The sequence below is a fragment of the Poecile atricapillus genome, chromosome 21 (assembly GCF_030490865.1).
Source record: "Poecile atricapillus isolate bPoeAtr1 chromosome 21, bPoeAtr1.hap1, whole genome shotgun sequence".
Taxonomy (NCBI): domain Eukaryota; kingdom Metazoa; phylum Chordata; class Aves; order Passeriformes; family Paridae; genus Poecile; species Poecile atricapillus.
Window position 1 is genome coordinate 10,712,890 of NC_081269.1, and position 17,752 is coordinate 10,730,641.

Below are 17,752 nucleotides of genomic sequence, written 5' to 3' on the forward strand. Positions count from 1 at the left end.
ATCACTAAGGCTAGAGAAGCTCGCTAAGACAATTGAGTTTAACTGTTTCCCCACCACTAACCATGTCCCCAAGTGCCACATCTACATGGCTTTTAAATCCCTTCAGGAATTGTGACTCCACCATGCACTGGACAGGCTCTGCCAGTGCCGAACAACCCTTTTCGTGAAGAAATTTTCCTTTTTATCCAACCTAAACCTCCTCTGGCACAACTTACAGCTATTTCCGCTGGTCTTTATGCTTGGAGCACAAACCTTCCCCAAAACCTCTGCTCTTGGCACTCACCACCCTTGGTTGGCTGTGTCCCTGTGGTCTCTACCCATGCCTGAGACCTTCACTCCTTCCTTGCATATGCCATGGTGCCAGACCCTGCCAGCAGCATGGGAGCTGCTGGGGTGTCTGAGTGGGGGAGCAGAGCTTGAGGGGAGCTGGTGGTGTCTTTCTCCACAGATAGCATGGACTTCTCCAGCATGACACTCACCCAGATCAAGCGTCAGGAGATGGACTCACAGGTAGGAGATTCCCATGTGGTTTGGGAAACACACCTGGTCATGTCTCTCTTGGGCTGTCTGGGGTAGGGCATCATCATGGGGTCACCATGCCCAGCTGCCCCCAGGTAGCACAAGCAAAGGTGAAGCCCAAGGTATGAAGGCAACAGATGGGTTTGCCCAGGAGTAATATGCACTTTGTCCTCAATCCCGCCGCACTGCTATTCCCATCATGACATAGCCCATGGCCACCCCTGCCCTCTGGGTACCTCTGCCTGGCATGGGGCAGCTCTGGGGAATTCCCCTGCCTGGGATGCCCACACAGATCATTGTGACTTCACCTGCCTGCACAAGCAGTGCCTGTCTGAGCTCCATCGACTCCCCAGGTCCGCTCATCGTTGGAGCACTTGTGGGATGCACCTCTGTGGTCTTTGGGCTCGATATTGGGGGCATAATGGGTGTGAAAGGGGTCTGCTTGGCCCAGCTCTGTGCCAGGGTGGGCATGTCCTGGGCTATGTCTCCAGGTGCGGGTGCTGGAGCTGGAGAACCAGCTACAGAAGGAGCGGCAGAAGCTGGGGGAGCTGCGCAAGAAGCACTACGAGCTGGCTGGCGAGGCAGAAGGCTGGGAGGAGGATGGTGAGTGGTGCCAGCCCTGCTCCAGCTGGGCAGATGCTCCTGGAAAAGGTGGAGCAGGGTGGAGAAGCCCTGCCTGCCATCCATGGCAGTAAGGAGGTTTTGTTGCAACTGCCACAAGCCTGGGGATAGTTGGAACACATGGGCAAATCCTATGGGGTCTCTCCACAGGAAAGACCCAAACATGTGGGATCTACATCATCCCCAGGCAGGGGGCTCAGCTGCTGCTAGAGCAGCCCTGTGGTCCCAGAGGGATGCAGCAGAGGGATGCTGGTGGACAGCGCACCCCCTGACCCTGTCTTCCCACCTATAGCTGCAGATTAGCACCAGTGATAGAAGCAGCCCACAGGGGACACCTGGGAGGGACCCTGTGGGGGACACCCCTGGGAACCCACTTGGTGCAGTCTGTTGAGAAGATCCCCAAGGAAGTGGTGCAGAAGCCCCACTGAAGCACATGTCCCCTGTGTCCCTCCAGGAGCCGCCTCCAGCACCAGAGCCGAGCTTCCAGCCACACCCCGGGGCCAGGATGAGGGCGCAAACCACACCTGTATTTATTAGAGCTGCTGGGGGTGGGGGGAGGTGTCTACGCGGGGGTCTTTAACCCTTTAGTTTTGTTTTTGCACAGATTCTGGGAACTCCTAGAGCCGTCTCTGGCTGAGCAAGAGTGGTTAGTCTTCTCTTGCCTCTTGCTGCTTTTCCAGCCTTAATCCAGCCCCTGGCTCATTAAGAATGTCCCCCCTGTCCCAGGAATGAGCATGCTGAAGGTCCTAGGGGTGCCACTGGGCAGAGGACAGCTTTTGGGGTGCTGCTGGGCTTGGTGCTAAGTGTGCTCCCCCTTGGTGGGGACACCGAGTGCCTTTGGCCACTGCAGGCTGAGAGGTGGTGTCCCATGGGATACCCTGGCTGGTTACACAGGGTGCCAGGAACAGTTAGGAAAGGGGCAGCAGCAGGAGGGCTGCTGCCATGAGCTCCTGCTCCTCATTCTAGGTCTCTAAAATGCCTCCCAAGCCCTCCCTGAACTGGGATGCTCTGCCCTGACAGTTCACTGTGTTCATGCCAGCAATAAACCCTCCGCAAGGTGCTGGGTGTGGGTTTGGGCCACAACAGTGCCACTGCACAAGCCACCAGCTCCTGGAGATGGGGGGCAACTCTAGGGCAGCAGCACAGAGAGTTTGGGGGGAAGTCAGGGTGCCCCAAAACCACAGCACCCCAAAGCCAGAATAAGCAGCTCCCTGTCCCTGCTCACTTTGGTGCCACCCTGGTGTCACCACCCTCTTGGATGATGCGGGACCAGGGCCAGTGTGGCGGTGGGCAGGGGTGGCCATGGGGCTGGCACCAACCGGGTAACCTTTGTGCCTTGAGCAGGGGGCTCAGAGGGCAGGGGGCATGAGCCACCTCTGGGCCCCCCAGCTCATCTCGCTGCAGTGGAGACAGTGATGTCAGACCATGCAGCAATGTCCCCATGCCCCATGGTCCTGCTGGTGCCCCTGCTGGGGCCACTGTCCCTCCTCTTGAGGTGCTGAGGACAGGATTTGGTCTTTCTCCCTTTGGGAACAGGCTGGGCTGTCACTGTGTGCTTTCCCAGCAATGCCCACCTGTCAGGACACAGCTAGCACCTAGAGCAGTGGGACCTGCCACCACTGTGGCCTCAGAGCTGCCACCCCTCCACGCAGCCATCCAGTGTGCAGGGACCCACCGTTCCCGTGTGCCCTCCCAGCCCTGCTGTTGGACCACCCACTCTGTGCTCCAGCTTGCCAGAGGGACCTGGACCTCCCCCTGAGGGTCCTGCCGCTTCCCCATCCTCAACCCATGCTGGCTCCCCTCGGATGCAATATCAGCCATCCTGTTCCTGCAGGACACAGGGAGCCCCAAAACCCTCCCCACTTTTTTGGGGGGAGTCTTGCCTGCACGCCCAACTACCTCAGGCCTCAGGGCCGGGGAGCGGGGGTCACAGTTGCATTGGGAGCTTGGGGACAGCAGCACCACTCTTGGCCAAATCCACTTGTCCCTTTTGTATCTCAGCCAGGCATGGGCAGAGGGTCCCTGCGGTGTCCCCAGTGATGGCAACTGGTGACAGGGATGGCAGGGGTAGCCCCCACTGCAGGGCGAAATGATTTGGGTTTTCATTGTATGATAAAATGACCATGTTGTTTGTTTTGGATTTTTCAATAAAGCCTTCGGCCCAGCCCTGCAGCTTGTGGGGAGCTACAGGGGACCTGTGTCACAAGGGGGTCCTGGGCTCATCAGGGTGCTCAGTGGCTCCCAAAATCACTTGGTGTCGAGGTGACCTGCATGTTGTCCTGGTGATGACCTCCAGCTTTTGCCCCCATCTGTTGCACGCCTGCATGTACCCACAAGGGTGGGGGGCCATGCATGGCCACCCTGCATATCCCCTCTTTTTGCTGGGAGGGCATCAGGATGTGATCCCTGCCCGGCCCTGAGGACTGTGGGTGGCTTTGTCCTTCCTTCCTGGGGGGTTGATGTTGCAGTGGGGAGGCCATGCAGATCATCCTGTGATGTAGGGTCATCCCAGCAGAGTCATGGCAAGAGGGTCCTGCTACTGGGTGGCCCATGGAGGCCACAGACAAGGATCTCAGGGGAATGTCCCCTCCTAAGTATGGTCAACCCACCCTGGGCAGCACCTAATGTCCTCCAGCACTGTCAGGGCCAGTTGGACCCCTGGGATGCAGAAAGCTCTGTTGACAGCAGCCACTGTCCTTGCCATGATCCCTGTTACTTTCCCTGCTGTTGTCCCTGCCTGCCGTGGTCTCTGCTCTGCAGGACACAGCGGACTGGGGGGGGAAATCCGTAGGGCTAGCCATGTCTCCTGAGGACCCTAAGGCACAGCCAGCCAGAGAGAATTCCTGTAGTCCCCAGCCCTGTCTTCAGAGGAGGATGGTGGCAATGGCACCCTTCATTTGGGAGAAGGGGACAGGCTGGACACGGTGGTGACTGGGGAGAAGCAGGACTGTAGCCCCTGGTTTCTGTATGTGGGACATGCGGTCAGATGCGGAGTTGGCATTGGCGACATTTGAGGACACACAGAGACTGGAACAACGGGACACAGAGGCTGGAATGGTATGGGGCGGCTGTAAGGGAGAGAATGGGAAGAGGGACATAAGGAGGGCAGAGGGGGGGTACACAGAGGCTGGAATGATGTAGGGAGGGGGGGTGTTAGAGACAGGATGGGGACCCAGGGACCGGGAGAGGGAGGACATGGGTATTGGGGTGGTAAACAGGACTGTGGATTGGAGTAGAGATGGGGAAATTGGAATTTGGGTGGGGGAGAAGTGGTGGGGAAGGGAGGGAGGTGGGGCAGATCCGAAGGTCCGGGTGGGGACAGGGACACATGTCCCGAGGCAGGGGAGATGGGTGACGAGGAGAGGAGACCCTGGCCGGGGAACGAGAGGAGAGGACAAGAGTGTCGAGAGGGGTCACGGCCATGGGACCGACGGCCGGCAGGACCCCGGCCCGCCCCGCGCGGGGCATGCCGGGACCCCGCCCCTCACCGCGGCAGCTCCGCCCCCCGCGTGACGCAGCGAGCGGCCCATATCGCCCCGCCTCCGCCGCTCCCCGCCCGCCGCGGGCCGCGCCCCCTCCGTGCACGGCGGCGGGGCCGGTGCGCTGGGACAGAAAGCGCCGCCTGCTGGGCGCGTTCCTCAGCTCCGCCCACCCGGGGAGCTCCCGCCTGTCGTTAGCCCCGCCTGCGCCCCGCCCGCCCCGCCCCGCAGAGCACGCCGGGAGCGGCGGGCGCGCGGTGATGGCGGGCGCGGGGCCGGGCGGGCGGCGGGATGTCGCTGTAAGGGCCGCGCTGGCCGTGGCCGCCGCGCTGGCGCTCGCCCTGGCCTGGCTGCTCTTTCGGGGCGCCCTGTTGGGCGCGGCTGCGCTGGGCGCGGCAGGCGCCTGGTGCGCCATGCGGCCCGGCCCGCCCGCGCCGCGCCCGCCCGGGAAAGCCGCCGCCAACGGGGGCCCGGCAGCCAGGGCCGCACCGCTTCGCCCCCAGCCCGGGTAAGCGAGGGGAAGATGGGGATACAGCAGGCAGGGAAGCCCCAGGCCGCGTCGGAGGCGCTGACCGCATTGTGTCCCTATAGGGTTTCGCGCCGCCGGCCGCAGGCCCCGCGCCGCCGGTACCCGCTGCCCGAGGCCCGGCCTGCCGTGCCGCTGTGCTTGCCCGCCGCCCGCTGGGAGGGCGGCTGCCCCCGCAGCGCTCCTTGGGCCCGCCGTACCGGCCCGCTCCGGAGCCCCGTCACCGTGAGAATCGCCCCGCCGGCTGTCGGCATCGCCCGCTCCCCGGCGTGAGTACGGAGGAGAGCGGGACACACCTGGGGGAGCCCGGTTATCAGCCGCGGTGGGAAACAGGACACACCGGGGGAAGCCTTCAGCTGGCTGTGGTGTGCCCGGGAGCAGCAGCCCATCCTGAGCGCTGCCATGGGGCTGGGAGGATGGTGCTGTCCAAACCTCCCAGAAGGGCTGCGTGGGAGAGCTGTGGTCTCTGTTCTGTAGAGGGATCACACCGGGGATCCCAACCTGCCTCACACCTTACTCTGCTCTGTTCCACAGTCTGGAGCAGCTGGTCTCGCCTCTGGCCTTCTCAGCCACCAGCAGCCCTGACCCATGTGCAAAGGAGACTGTGCTGAATGCCATCAGGGAGAGCAGAAAAAGGGCTGTGGAGGAAGAGGAGGAGGACCAGACTTTTGGGAATGATCAGGAGAGCAAAAGAAGGTAAAAAGAGACCAGTTCAAGTTGCAGCTAGTGTGTTGGGAAGGTCACAGATGGGATTCTTGCTCCAGAGGTGAGAAATGGGATGGGTCCCAGAGCATGCCAGACTCCATGAGACCTGGCCTCAGGACTGGAAAAGTAATGCCAGAAGTGATCTGCAAAGAGGAAGAATACCCCATCCATCACCTGGCCCTTGGTGCTACATCAAAAGTCCTCCTTTTTGGTTGAAGGAATGTGGTTTTGATGGCGGTCCAGTTCCCCTGCCTGACTGGGATGTGTTTTGGGAAGCCTGGATGGGAAGTGGCTTGTCTCCTTACAGGGGTTTGCAGAATGGAAAAGCATGATAGGAAATGTTGGTATCTGCTGTGGGCTCTGTCAGTCCCAGGCTCCCAGGAGAGATGGGATTACCAGGTGGAAGCATTGCACTTGGAGAGCTCCAAGCACTTCCCTTGTGAGCTGATCCAGCAGAGGAAGGTGGAACAAGAGAGTAAACAGGACATTATCCAGTGCTACGTTTTTGCCAGTGTCTTAGGAAGGACAAGGAGTAAATCCTGAGAGCCATGGTCTGTCAGAGCCTTTCCAGCCACCCAGCCACAGCACTTGCCTTGCTATCCCACCCTCCTGCTTTTCCTAGAATAACAGGATGATTTGGGTTGGAAGGGACCTTAAAGCTCTTCCAGTGCTGCTTCCTGTCATGAGTAGGGACACCTTCCACTAGACCAGGTTTCTCCAAGCATTGTCCATCCTGGCCTTGAACACTTCCAGGTATGAGGCAGCCACAGTTTCTCTGGGAAGCCTGTGCCACGGCCTCACCACTGTCAGAAGAAAATTTATTCTATGTATCGAACTTAAATTACTCTGTTTTCAATTTGAAGCCTTTCTCCCTTGTCCTATCACTGCACTTCTTGATGCAGTCCTTCTCCAGCTTCCTTGCAGGCCCCTTCAGATCCTGAAATGCTGCTGGGATCTCCACACAACCTTCTCTGTTTGAGGTTGAACAGCCCCTGATGTCTCATAGGGAAGGTGCTTCCATAGGGAAGGTGCTCCAGTCCCCTTACCAAATCTGTAGCTGTTTCCTAGACTTGGTCCAGCAGTTGCTTCATCATTCCTAGTTGTGTATATGGAGATTCTTCCATCTGGGCTGGGATGGGGAGCTGAGACACTGCTTGGGCAGTGCCTGGGGCGTTGTCCTGCACTGGGGCTGCTGCTGGAGGTGGCCCAGGGAGCAGAGCAGGGTAAAGCAGGGCGCACCGTCCTCCAGCACTGAATTCCCATCTCTGAATGCTTGGCTCATTGGATCTGAGCCCCATAAGAGCCAGTGAAGATGACGACAGAATGGGTGCACAGACAGGATTAGCTTAGGGTATTTTTCTTTAAACTGTTTTTTTTTTTTTTTTTAATACGCCAATACACAGTTCTGTCACAAAAGTCAATTTTGAAGGCATTAATATCTGGCAGACACAAGGAATGCTTGTAGATAGAAAATTCCGTGTCCTTGGCGGACAGAAAGGAGCTGTGTCAGCTGGAGTGTGTGGGATCACCTGTGCCTTGGGGTCAGCTTGCTGTTGGCTTGAGAGGAGCACTTGGCCAAGTGGCAGCAGGACTGTCTTATACCTCCAGCTCCACTTTACAGCAGGGTGTCTTCGGTGATTTTGACATTTCAAATCTTCATAAAATCATAGTGGGAAGGGAAATTTGGTATTTGGCTTGAGCTGTCCAGGGCATTGGTTAGGTAGAGGTCAGAGGTGGGAGTTTCAGAACTCAGGTCTGTTCAGAAAGACTTGGCAGCTCATTTGTGGAAGTATTTTGGCTTAGAGTAATGGATTTAAGGAAAATTTGGTTTTTTTGGGGGGGGTTTTGTTTTGGTTTTTTTACACCATACTACTGTGCCCAGCAGGCAGCTGGAGGAGTTCCTGGTGTTGGGGGTGAGAGTCAGTGAGGACAGGCCCACAGGGAGAGAAAATTTGCAGCAGAGTGTAGATGGGGGAAAGCTCTGTCCTGGGTATTGAGTACCAGGAAAAAAGCAAGGTTTGATCTCTCTCTGGGTGCTCAGCCTGCCTTTCCCCAGGCTGAAAGATGCTGCCACACTGTCATCGACTTTCACACTCATTTCCCACAGGCGCCATGACAGCAGTGGAAGTGGGCAGTCAGCATTTGAGCCACTGGTAGCCAATGGTGCCCCTGCTTCTCTCATACCCAAGTAAGTACCCAGTGGGCCAAAAGTAACTTCTGGGATGGGAGGGAGCAAATATCTGTGGGATCTGGAAAAGGGGACTTGGGTTTTGCTTGCAGAGCTTGGCTTCAGGGCAGAGCAAGAGAAGCTGTGGTTATGCCTTCAGTCTGTCGCCCTGTGACAGGACTGTGCTGCAGCTGAGGGTTGTTTCTAAGCCGGATTGCCTTCCTCCATCTGCCCTGCAAGGAAAGGACTGGTGGGCAGGAGCAGTGAGCAGCTCATCAAACCTTCATCCCCCTCCAGGCCAGGCTGTCTGAAGAGGGGTCTCGTCTCACACTGCCCAGATGACTGCTCCAACAAGAGATCTCGCACGTCCTCCATGAGCTCCCTCAACAACACCTACACTGGTGGGATCCCCAGCTCCCTCCGCAATGCCATTGCCAGTTCCTACAGCTCCAGCCGGGGCCTCACGCAGGTAAGGACACTGCAGCTTGACAATTCCTTTGGAATCACCCATGTAATCCCAGCTCTGGGCTTATGAGGAAACACTGGTGTGGCTGGGTGCCTGAACCCAGTGTGCTCAGCCTGGCAGTCTCATCACCCTGGGGATCAGGTGGGCTCTGAGCCATGGGCCAAGCAGCAATTATCTGGTTTTTGGAGGAGTCCCAGTCTGAGCTGTACTGCTGCTTTTACACCAAACCAAGAATGAGACTGTTTTCCCCTCTCTCTTTGACCAGTCTGCTAGACTGGATAGATCCAGGGGAAGGAAAAAAAAAAAAAAGTGGTTTGGCTGTGCTGACATATTTTCAGCTGGAGTCAGCAGTGTGGGAGCTGTGTGTTCCCACACTGACACAGATCCCACCTGTGATGGAGCCCTGCTTGTGGCCTGGCTGGGCTTGCAGATGTGCCAGGGACACATAGCCATGGCTACTGGAGCTCTGTCTGTGAGGGAGGGTTTGCTCCAGGCAGTAGGCAGTAGGAGGAAGAGGTTTGCTGGGGGTTCAGAGTCTGACCCTTGCATTGGGATCCATCTGCTTTGAACTCCTGGCAAGGAGGTGCTGGCTCCTGCCAGAGCAGCCCTACACACGAGGGTGTCCAAAGCAGTTGGATGGCCTCTGCCTGGGTCACATAGTGGGAAGCCTGCAAGAACCCTGCAAGAGCAGGCCCAGCAGCGTCCTCCCTCCCTGTGCTCAGCCAGGGCAGTAAAGGCCCTGGAGGCTGCTTGTTCCTCATGTGGATTCAGCTTGCAGTGGCCAGACTTTGGGCTCCCTAAAATGTGGAGGAGAGTTAAGTGGTGGTGAAGCAAGAGAAGCTCTGAGCTCATTGGGCTCAACAGCCCAATGAGCCCTGGGCAATGGGGCTTAGTGTGGGTGACCAGGGAGGAGGGGGGCTGTGCTCTCTGTTACGCTCATGCCAAGTTACTGCTGGTATCTCTCTGCATTCCAGCTGTGGAAGAGAAGTGGCGTGAGTGTGTCCCCTCTGTCCAGCCCAGCATCCTCCCGCCCTCAGACACCAGAGTGGCCTCTCAAGAAAGCCAGGTAATCAGCCGGTCACCTGGCAAGTGCCTGCTTGCTGATGGCTAGCTAGCAAGAGAACAGTCCTTCCCAGCCATCTTAGCATGCAAGTCCCACTTTCCACTGGAGCTGGGACAGAGCAGACTCCTCTCATAATGATGTAGAGACCCACTTGTGTCAATTGGCCTCCCTGTCACCTGGCTATGCTGTGGCATGTCCAAGCTGTGCCACCCCTGGCCTGCTACCAAGCCAGGTCAGAGATTTAAGGCTACAGGTTGCCGCAGTAGTGGTGGTGCCTGATGGCATTGGCATGGCCTGGATTGCTGGATCATTGGGAAGAGACGGGCCCTGATTTTTGCCGTCTTAAAGTCTAATCCCAGGATCTCTATTTTAATGCTGCCTTGGAGCACAGCCTGTCTTCTCCTCCTTCTCAAGTCAGAGGAGCCTAAGCTTATGTCTGAACTAAAACTGGCATAACTACCTGGGTGGACCCAACCTGCAAAAGGCAGTGACTCCCATCTGAGACCCCCGCAGCTACCCTCCTGAGGCTTATTTGTCTTGTGGAAGGTGCACAGGCTCAGCCAAGCTGAGTCTGGAGCAGGAAGCAACTCCTCTGCCTGGAGCTGGGCAAAGCTTTTGTCCTGAGATCTGTTTGCAGGAGGCAAATAAACACACCCAGGATACTTGTAGGATTCTTCAGCTTGTTCAGTGTCATCCTGCTCCCTGGGGATAGGGCTGAGCCCAGGGTTGATCCTAACTGTCCCTCCTCCTTATGCAGGGAAGAGGAGTCACATTGTTCCAATGCTTCCACCCCAGTGAAATCAGACAAGGAGCTGCAGACAGAGAAGGGTAAGTATACCCTTACCTTACCCTGCATCCAGGTCACTGGTGCAAGCAAGAGAGCAGGACAGGAGGCAGCTGAGGTCTGCAGTGGGATTGGCTTGAGGGTCATGTGGAAACTTGGCATGTGCTGCTCCTAAGGCAGTGGCACTTCTGCTGGCCTCAACGACTGCCCTAGTGGGATTTCCAAGTGATAAGGGGATGCTGACAGTGTTGGGGTGCTAGCAGATGCCTGGGAGCTGTCTTGCAAGGGTGAGCTCCAGCTTTCAACCCAGCATGGGTCAGGTGTCAGCCTTGATCCACAACCTGCTGTGGCATGAGTAGCACCTGGCCAGATTACAGTCTGAGCTTATTCCAATGCTTCCTCAGCCAAAACAGAGAGGAAGTCCTCTGTGCCCATGGCAGATGGGCCCCATGATACAGGCATGTGGTTTGGGTAGGCAGTGTGTTGGCACCATCCGTGGAGCTAGGAAGGGGCCACTGCCCCACAGAGCCCCGCTAGCTTCATGTCAGGGACCTCCTGGATGTGAAGCTGCTCATCGGGGACATCACAACCTTGTCTTCAGCTTCAGACTGTGCCCCTGGCCCTGCCCTCTTAGTAGGACCACCCAGAGTGCGGTCAGAAGGGACAGCCCCGTCACTAAAACTAAACATTTCTCTGCCCAAAGCTTGGCCTGACTTGACTTGTCTCCTTCTATAGTGGTGGAGTCACCAGTGTGGAAGAAGCAGAATTCCCTGAGCCTGCCATCTGCGTCAGGGAGCAGTGGGAAGCGCAAGCGGAAGATCCCGTTGGTGTCGTCCCTCCATGGGGACCAGCTGGTGCTGGTACGTCACTGTCTCGCAGCCCCTTTGGCCCCACTCTGGCAATAGAATGTGCTCACTGCAATTTCTGCAGGGCTGGGGGCACACTGACCTGCCTGCCCTCAGGAAGGAGGCCCCATCCTTGGCCGAGTGGGAAGTGACGCTCTCCCCAGCCCCAGTGTCTGGTGGGCTGCGCGTGGTTGTGCTGCCTGCTGCCGGACCAGGTAATGGCCTGGGGAAGGCCTGCTGTGCCCTCAGTGCCACGCCGGGGGCCCACCAGAGTTGGGAACCGGAGCTCCATGGTAGCTGCGGCAGGACCACCTGCTTCACAGGGCGTGCCACAGCCAATCACCAGCACACCTTCAAAGAGGCTCTGCCTGCTTCCCTGGAAAGGAGCTAAGCTGCTGCTGCTCTCTCTTGGCAGCCTCCACCACCTCAGCTGGGCTACTCCATCACCTCAGAGGACCTGGACGCAGAGAAGAAGGCAGTGCTGCAGTGGTTCAACAGTGTCTTGGAGGATAAGGCTGGTGAGGATGGGCTGGGAATGTGGAGGGATAGGATCATGCTTGGGTTTGGGGGTGCTCTTAATGTCCTCTAGCTGAGGAGATCTCATGTCTCGTGGTGCTGGGTGAGGTTCCCTGGGGCTGTAGGGTGAAGGTGCAGTTCCCCTGCCTGCTGGGAAGCTCTGCTAAGGGTTTGTTCCCCACGACCAGTTGTGGGTCCTGATATCTTGCTGTTTCCCCGTAGATACAGTCCCCAGCACTACTGCAGAGATGATGCCTGTGTCCAAGCCACTGGCGTTTGCTGTGACCTCCCCTGGGCCTATGCCTGCCTCCACAGCTCCTGCCCCAGCCAGCTCCTCACTCCTGGACAGCCTGAAGAAGATGCAGAGCAGCCAGGCTGTATCCACAGCACCAGGTGAGGAGGGGGAGGAGAGTTGGCACAGTGGAATGCCAGCAGAATCAGGCAGGTGCAGCAGGATCTCCTCATTGCCTCTGCACAAGGCAGCTGACAAAACCCTCTGTTGAAATGTTCTGCTGGCAGCAGACCTAGCAGACGGGGCTTGAGGGGACACCTTTGGGGATACTGAGGCACCTTTTGGTCCTGCTGGAGGCTGTGGTAACCATGGGAGGGCTGGGTGTGATGGGAGCTTGAGGAGCCTTTGCAGCAGTGGGTGGGCACCTGTCAGAAGGGTGGGCTTCTGAAGGTGCCCCTTTGTCTGTAAATAAGCTCTCTCCCCTTTCCAGACTCCTCTGGAGCTGCAGCAGCAGCAGCATCCCAACCACCTCCATCAGCTGCACCGCCACCTGCTCCTGCTGCGTCATTGGAGTCGAGCTCTCTACCTGCCATCCCTGCTGACACCAAGACTGTGCCTGTATTGAGCACACCTGCCCCCAGTGCTCCCCCTGCGCTGGTGGTGCAACCCCCCAGCAGCCTGGCCCCTCCTGGGTTCACCGAGCTGGGTCAGACCCCCAGCAAGCCTCCTTCCTTCCCAAAGCCAAGCATCCTGTTTGGGATGCTGAGCACCTCGCCAGCCAGCCAGCCAGCAGTGACCACTGCTGTGCCCACCGCATCCACTGCTGTGCCCACTGTGCCCACTGCCATGCCCACCACAATCCCTATCTTTAAACCCATCTTTGGTGCTGTGCCTAAGAGTGAGAACACAGCAGCCTGCACAGCTGTCACTTCCACCACAGCCACCGTGTCTGCAAGCTCAGGCCCTGCCTCAACGTCCTCCACATCCTCCATATTCAAGCCCATCTTTGGCAGCATCACTGCAGCTTCATCTCCAGCAAAAGTCTCTCCTTTTGCCTTCAGTCCTCTGGCACAGCCAGCCTCAGAGCCACCAACTGCCTCCACAGCTACTCTGGCAGGATTCACGGGTCTTCCCAACGTCATCTTCACCACTGCAGCTACAACTGCTACCACCCAGAGTTCCTCTACGGATGCCACCATTAAACCTGTCTTCAGCTTTGGATTGAACCCACCTGCTTCCACTGGCCCTGCCTCCAGCGTGACTGTCACTGCTGCCACCTCCACTAGCACAGCACAGCCCTTCCTGTTTGGGGGCCTCACCAGCTCAGCTCCTGGCACAGAAACCAGCTTTGCAGCCTCAGGTCCTGTGTTCCAGTTTGGGAAGCCACCTCCAGCCACAGTCACTGCCACCACCAGTGTCTCTGGAGGCCCTGCTTTTGGCCAGATACCTTCAGCCTCAACAGTTGCTGCCACCACCGTGGGCTTTAGCATATTTGGGAGCACTACGCTGACCTCTGCCTCGGCCACCACAGCTCAAGTGCCGCTGACATTTGGCTCCTCTATTTCAGCTTTTGGCAGCTTTTCAGCCAGCGCAAAGCCGCTGCCACCATACCCTGGCACTGGGAGCCAGCTGACCTTCAGCACTGGGGCTGCTGAGAGCCAGGTGCCTGCCAGCAAGCCTGCTGCTGGCTCTATCACCTTCACCCCCCCGTTCAGTTTTGGAGCTTCCCCAGCACAGTCAGTGGCTCAGCCAGCATTTGGCAGTGGTGCCCAGCCAGCCTTCGGCACAACCAGTGCTCAGGGCTCCTTTGGCACCAGCAGCACCCAGGCAGCATTCGGGACCACAACCTCAGTGTTCTCTTTTGGAACAGCCACCTCCACCACATCCAGCTTTGGTGCCACCACCCAGACCACAAGCAGCACCACCAGTGCCACTGTCTTTGGCAGCACCCCATCTCCATTCACCTTCGGGGCTGCCACCCAGCCAGGCCCCCCCACCAGCGCCTTTGCAATGGGTACACTGGGCCTTAGCAGTGGGTCCCCAGCTGTGGCCTTCAGCTTTGGGGCTGGGCAGAGCGGGGCAGCCTCGGCAGCAGCACCGTTTGGTTCATCTCTGCCACAGAGTGCACTGGGAGCTCAGGGTCAGAGCACGCCCTTTGCCTTCACCATGACCAGCACTCCCAACAGCAAGCCTGCATTTGGAGGTGAGTCATCATGGAATCATGGAATGGGTCATGTTGGAAGGGACCTTAACGATCATGTTGATCCACCCCTGTGCCATGGACAGAGACACCTTCCATTAGACGAGGTTGCTTAGGGCCCTGTCCAACGTGGCCTTGAACATTTCCAGAATGAGATGGGGACAGACAGGCCAAATTGAGGATCTAGAGTTGGGCAATAGTATTCCTGATAGACCTTGCCAAGGCTCCTGGGGTTCACAGCCCTGGTGAGGCTTGTGCTCCTGCTATGCAGAGCCTTGCCATACAAAGGGAAGGCACTCCCATCACTCCCTGTAAGGATCCTGGCTCTCTGGGGAGTGGAATCCCTAAACTCTGCTCATTGGCCCTTCTGAAGGCACCAGTGTCCCAACTCTGCCCATCTGAGTGTCCTGCAGGAGCCAAGATCATCTGAGTCCTTAACAGCCACTTGGAATGCCTTAGTGAGTTGGAATGTTGCCAGCCAGCAACTGCCATCACTTCATGCTTGCTCTCAGGTTTCCCTAACATTGCAGATCCTTGCTGGATTCCCAGCTCCCATGGAACTGAAACCCACACAGCGAGCAACTCCTTGATCTGGAAAGGCCAAGGTCTTTGTTCCTCCCTGGCAAATCCTTCTGTGCAGGCCTGCTGTTCCAAGAGCCCAGTGATTATGCAGAGAGTGTAAATTTTGAATTAAAACAGCTTTTCAGGAGCTGGTTCTGTGGTGCTTCAGCCCCCAGAGAGTTTCCTTTGGCTCCTGTGCCCTCACCCTGTGCCTCCTCTGGGTGCCACCAGCTCCAAAAGGCTCCTTCTCCTTTGTCAACACTGGCTCACAGTGACCTGTTGCTTTCCAGGAGCTCCGGTGCCCACCTTTGGGCAGAGCACACCTGTTCCTGGAGCCGTGGGCAGTGGAAGCAGCACCCTTTCTTTCAGGACACCCAGCACTCCTGCGTCGAGCTTTGGAGGAGTCGGCACTTCCTTTGGTAAGGTGGGAGTTGGTGCTCCAGCCTTGGGGAGCTCACGGGTCATGGTGTCCCCTTGGGCTGGGAGCAGTGGTAGAGCCAGGTGTGCTCTGGGACACAGCTCAGGTGGTACCTGCCGGACTCTGGGGGATACCGAGCCTTCTGTTCCTCCCGGGGTGAGGATCACATTGATTCCAAAGCTACAGAGACCTGAGCAACCTTTTTGCTTCCAGGTTCATCCACTCCCGCCTTCTCCATCGGGGCAGGATCCAAGACAGGCACTCGCCAACGGCTGCAGGCACGGAGGCAGCACACCCGCAAAAAGTAACCCTAGTGCTACTCCACTCCACTAGCCCGTGTGTGGGGGCTCTGGGCTGGAGCTGTCCCTATGGTGGGACCAGGCCCCATCCCTGACACCCACCAGAGACCGTGCTGGGATGGGATAAACCAAACTCTTGTTACTTGAACAGTTCCAGAGCCAAGGCTGGACAAATCTCTGTACATATCCACAATGTTCTTTCCCTCAATTTATTTTGCCTTGGTTAATAATGTGTACATTTCTCCCCACTTGCTTCTTCTAGCTGTTCCCTTGGCCCTCCCCAGCCCTCGTCCAGCCCCAAGGCTGTGTCCCACTCAGAGCCTGGCTGGCAATATGCTGTGGTTCCAAGCTGCTGTCAGACACCATCTTCACCAGGTCCCGAAATCTTTCCCATTGTTCATCCCATGGCCTAGTGAATGTGGTCCCATGCCTGCAGCCAGGGTGGGTTCCAGCCTGGCTCTGTTTTGGTGCCACAGGTGAGTGGCATGGGTGCAGCTGGGTGACACCCCTCTCTGGGACCTGATGTCCTGCTACCTCCAGCTGAGGATATGCCATAGCCCAGGACCTGGGCTGGAGGCGTGGGGTGAGGATGGGGGTCCCCCCACCCCTCTCCCATTTCCACTGCTCTGTGGGGCTGTGGGCTGCCCCCACCCTGCTCCCCAGTTCTGCTTTATCCGTGCTCCTGTTCCTGTGCTCACTGAGTCGAGTTTGGAGGAAGAGCTGAACCGTGTGTGTGGCGGCATGTTGGTTATGCCGGAATTGCTGTTTGGAGTTTCTTTTTTGGGGGGCACCAGTCCTTGGGGGGAGACGTGCCCCAGCTAATTGGGTGTTGACAGTAGCATCACTGCGTGGCTGCTCGTGCTGGGGAGTTGTCCCTTCCATGTCGTGACTGAAAGGCAGCTAGGACAGGGGGTTCCAGCCGTGGCAGTCTCTCTCCTCCCTTTCCCTCTCTCCTAGTACCTCTTCTGCAATTCAGGAGGCCCACAACTCCCACTCACAGAAGGAGTCCAGAGCAGATGCATTTTCCCCCCATCCCAAATCCAAGTTGTTTTTCATTTTTCAACTCATCTCCATCCCAGTGGGTTTTACTAGCTCCTAGGAACTGTGGTGCTGCCTCCCCTGTCCCCATCCAGCCAAGAGTGGGAATCCCACCCTTCCCTGCCTTGGAGTTTCTGTGGGAAGAGACTGCCAGAGCTGGGGGTCACCAAAGAGCCACCCCCTGCCCTGTCCCTGGTGAGGGATGGGCATTACATTCCCAGGAATGCTTTGCTGCCAGGTTTTTACTCTCCGAGCCGTGTGAGTGTGTGTGTTTGCTGAGGTCTAAATTTAAAAAAAAAAAAAAAGAAAAAAAAAAGAAAAAAAATCACAAATATTTAAACATTTTTTAACAAAATAAAAATTTATTTTTATATTTAAGCTAAATTGCCTTCAAATTCCTTCAAGCTTGGTTCAGTGAAGTTGCCTGCCCCACAGCTGTTAGTGTTTAGCTGTTGTTACCCTGGCTGTGTCTGTGGGAATGCACTGTGCTGGGAAAGGCAGCTGCATCCTGCAGGCTCTGCCACACTCCCCCCACTGTACATCATCCCTTTCCTTTTAAATGTGACGTATGTGGATGTGATTAAACCTTTTTGTTTGTTTTTTTTAAGTTTTTTTAATTATTTCTCTGAGGGTGAGGAGCAGGAGCTCTCCCATTATGGTGCCGAGTGCCAGGGTCAAGGCGTCTCCAAGCAGAAAGGGCAGGGGATGGACTGTGTTGCATAGAGTGGACACAGCCCTGTAGTTAGGGGACATAGAGGACCTGCAGGTGTTGGTGGGAATGTTCTGGCTATCATCCACTAGCATGGATGAGGGTGCAGTGGGCCAAGAGCAGCCAGGCTGGGAAAATGTGTCCTTGGGGTTGGAGGAAGCAGATGGGCAGGGGTTAGTGCCTGCCAAGACTGAGCCGGGGTGCCCCAGCTAGCCTCCTGGGCCAGTAGAGCACCCGCTCCCCATCCTCAAGGTGCCAGGGTTTGGCCAGGTCAACTCTGACAAGATGGGGATGAGCTAGGACAACGTTGAGGGTACCCTGGCTCTGGGTCCTGCCCCCCAAGTAGTTGCCCCACATAATCCCACACACTATGAGGAGCTAGGCTGGCCCTTCCCTGCCACACAGGCACTGCTGGGAGAGCCCATTGTGCTTGGGGGGAGGCTGGATTTAACTGACTGAAGACTTGGATCATTCCAGGTATGGCTGATATTAGTGTGAATGTGCAATTTTTTTTCCTTGCTTCTTATGTCCCCAGTTTAAAATAAAATGACTGTGTTCAAAAGGCTGTGCCTGTGTGTGATTCCTGGGGCCGGGATTCCCAGGG

The 17,752-nt window shown here is 57.1% G+C and overlaps 2 protein-coding genes across 5 annotated transcripts in view; both read left to right on the forward strand.

The window, feature by feature from the left end:
* Positions 1-3,329, forward strand: part of HIP1 (huntingtin interacting protein 1) — a 33,463-nt gene extending 30,134 nt beyond the window's left edge. For 2 of the 3 annotated variants that reach the window (XM_058854726.1, XM_058854728.1), the window contains exons 29-31: positions 449-510; positions 1,011-1,122; positions 1,595-3,329. In XM_058854726.1, coding sequence (XP_058710709.1) covers positions 449-510; positions 1,011-1,122; positions 1,595-1,677 — 257 coding nt within the window. In that variant the 3' untranslated portion in view covers positions 1,678-3,329. The remainder of the gene's footprint in view (positions 1-448; positions 511-1,010; positions 1,123-1,594) is intronic. The other variant, XM_058854727.1, reaches the window with a different exon arrangement.
* Positions 3,330-3,991: 662 nt separating this feature from the next.
* Positions 3,992-17,713, forward strand: LOC131587156 (nuclear envelope pore membrane protein POM 121C-like). 2 transcript variants are annotated; one of them, XM_058854725.1, is made up of 13 exons: positions 3,992-4,197; positions 5,211-5,414; positions 5,680-5,841; positions 7,958-8,038; positions 8,315-8,486; positions 9,458-9,549; positions 10,304-10,374; positions 11,066-11,190; positions 11,591-11,693; positions 11,914-12,084; positions 12,414-14,126; positions 14,975-15,103; positions 15,316-17,712. In XM_058854725.1, exons 1-13 carry the CDS (start codon positions 4,127-4,129, stop codon positions 15,408-15,410), a joined length of 3,189 nt encoding a protein of 1,062 aa, XP_058710708.1. In that variant the 5' UTR covers positions 3,992-4,126; the 3' UTR covers positions 15,411-17,712. The 2 variants fall into 2 exon arrangements, with proteins under 2 accessions (XP_058710708.1, XP_058710706.1); XM_058854723.1 differs by lacking the exon at positions 3,992-4,197 and adding an exon at positions 4,861-5,127 and having other exon boundaries at positions 15,316-17,713.
* Positions 17,714-17,752: the final 39 nt, after the last annotated feature.

Excerpts from the sequence above, each read along its gene's own strand:
- LOC131587156 (XM_058854723.1), top strand. The coding sequence starts at position 4,880 with ATGGCGGGCGCGGGGCCGGGCGGGCGGCGGGATGTCGCTGTAAGGGCC. Across the intron at positions 8,039-8,314 it reads CCTGCTTCTCTCATACCCAA|GCCAGGCTGTCTGAAGAGGG; the intron begins GTAAGTACCCAG and ends ATCCCCCTCCAG. Across the intron at positions 11,694-11,913 it reads TGTCTTGGAGGATAAGGCTG|ATACAGTCCCCAGCACTACT; the intron begins GTGAGGATGGGC and ends GTTTCCCCGTAG.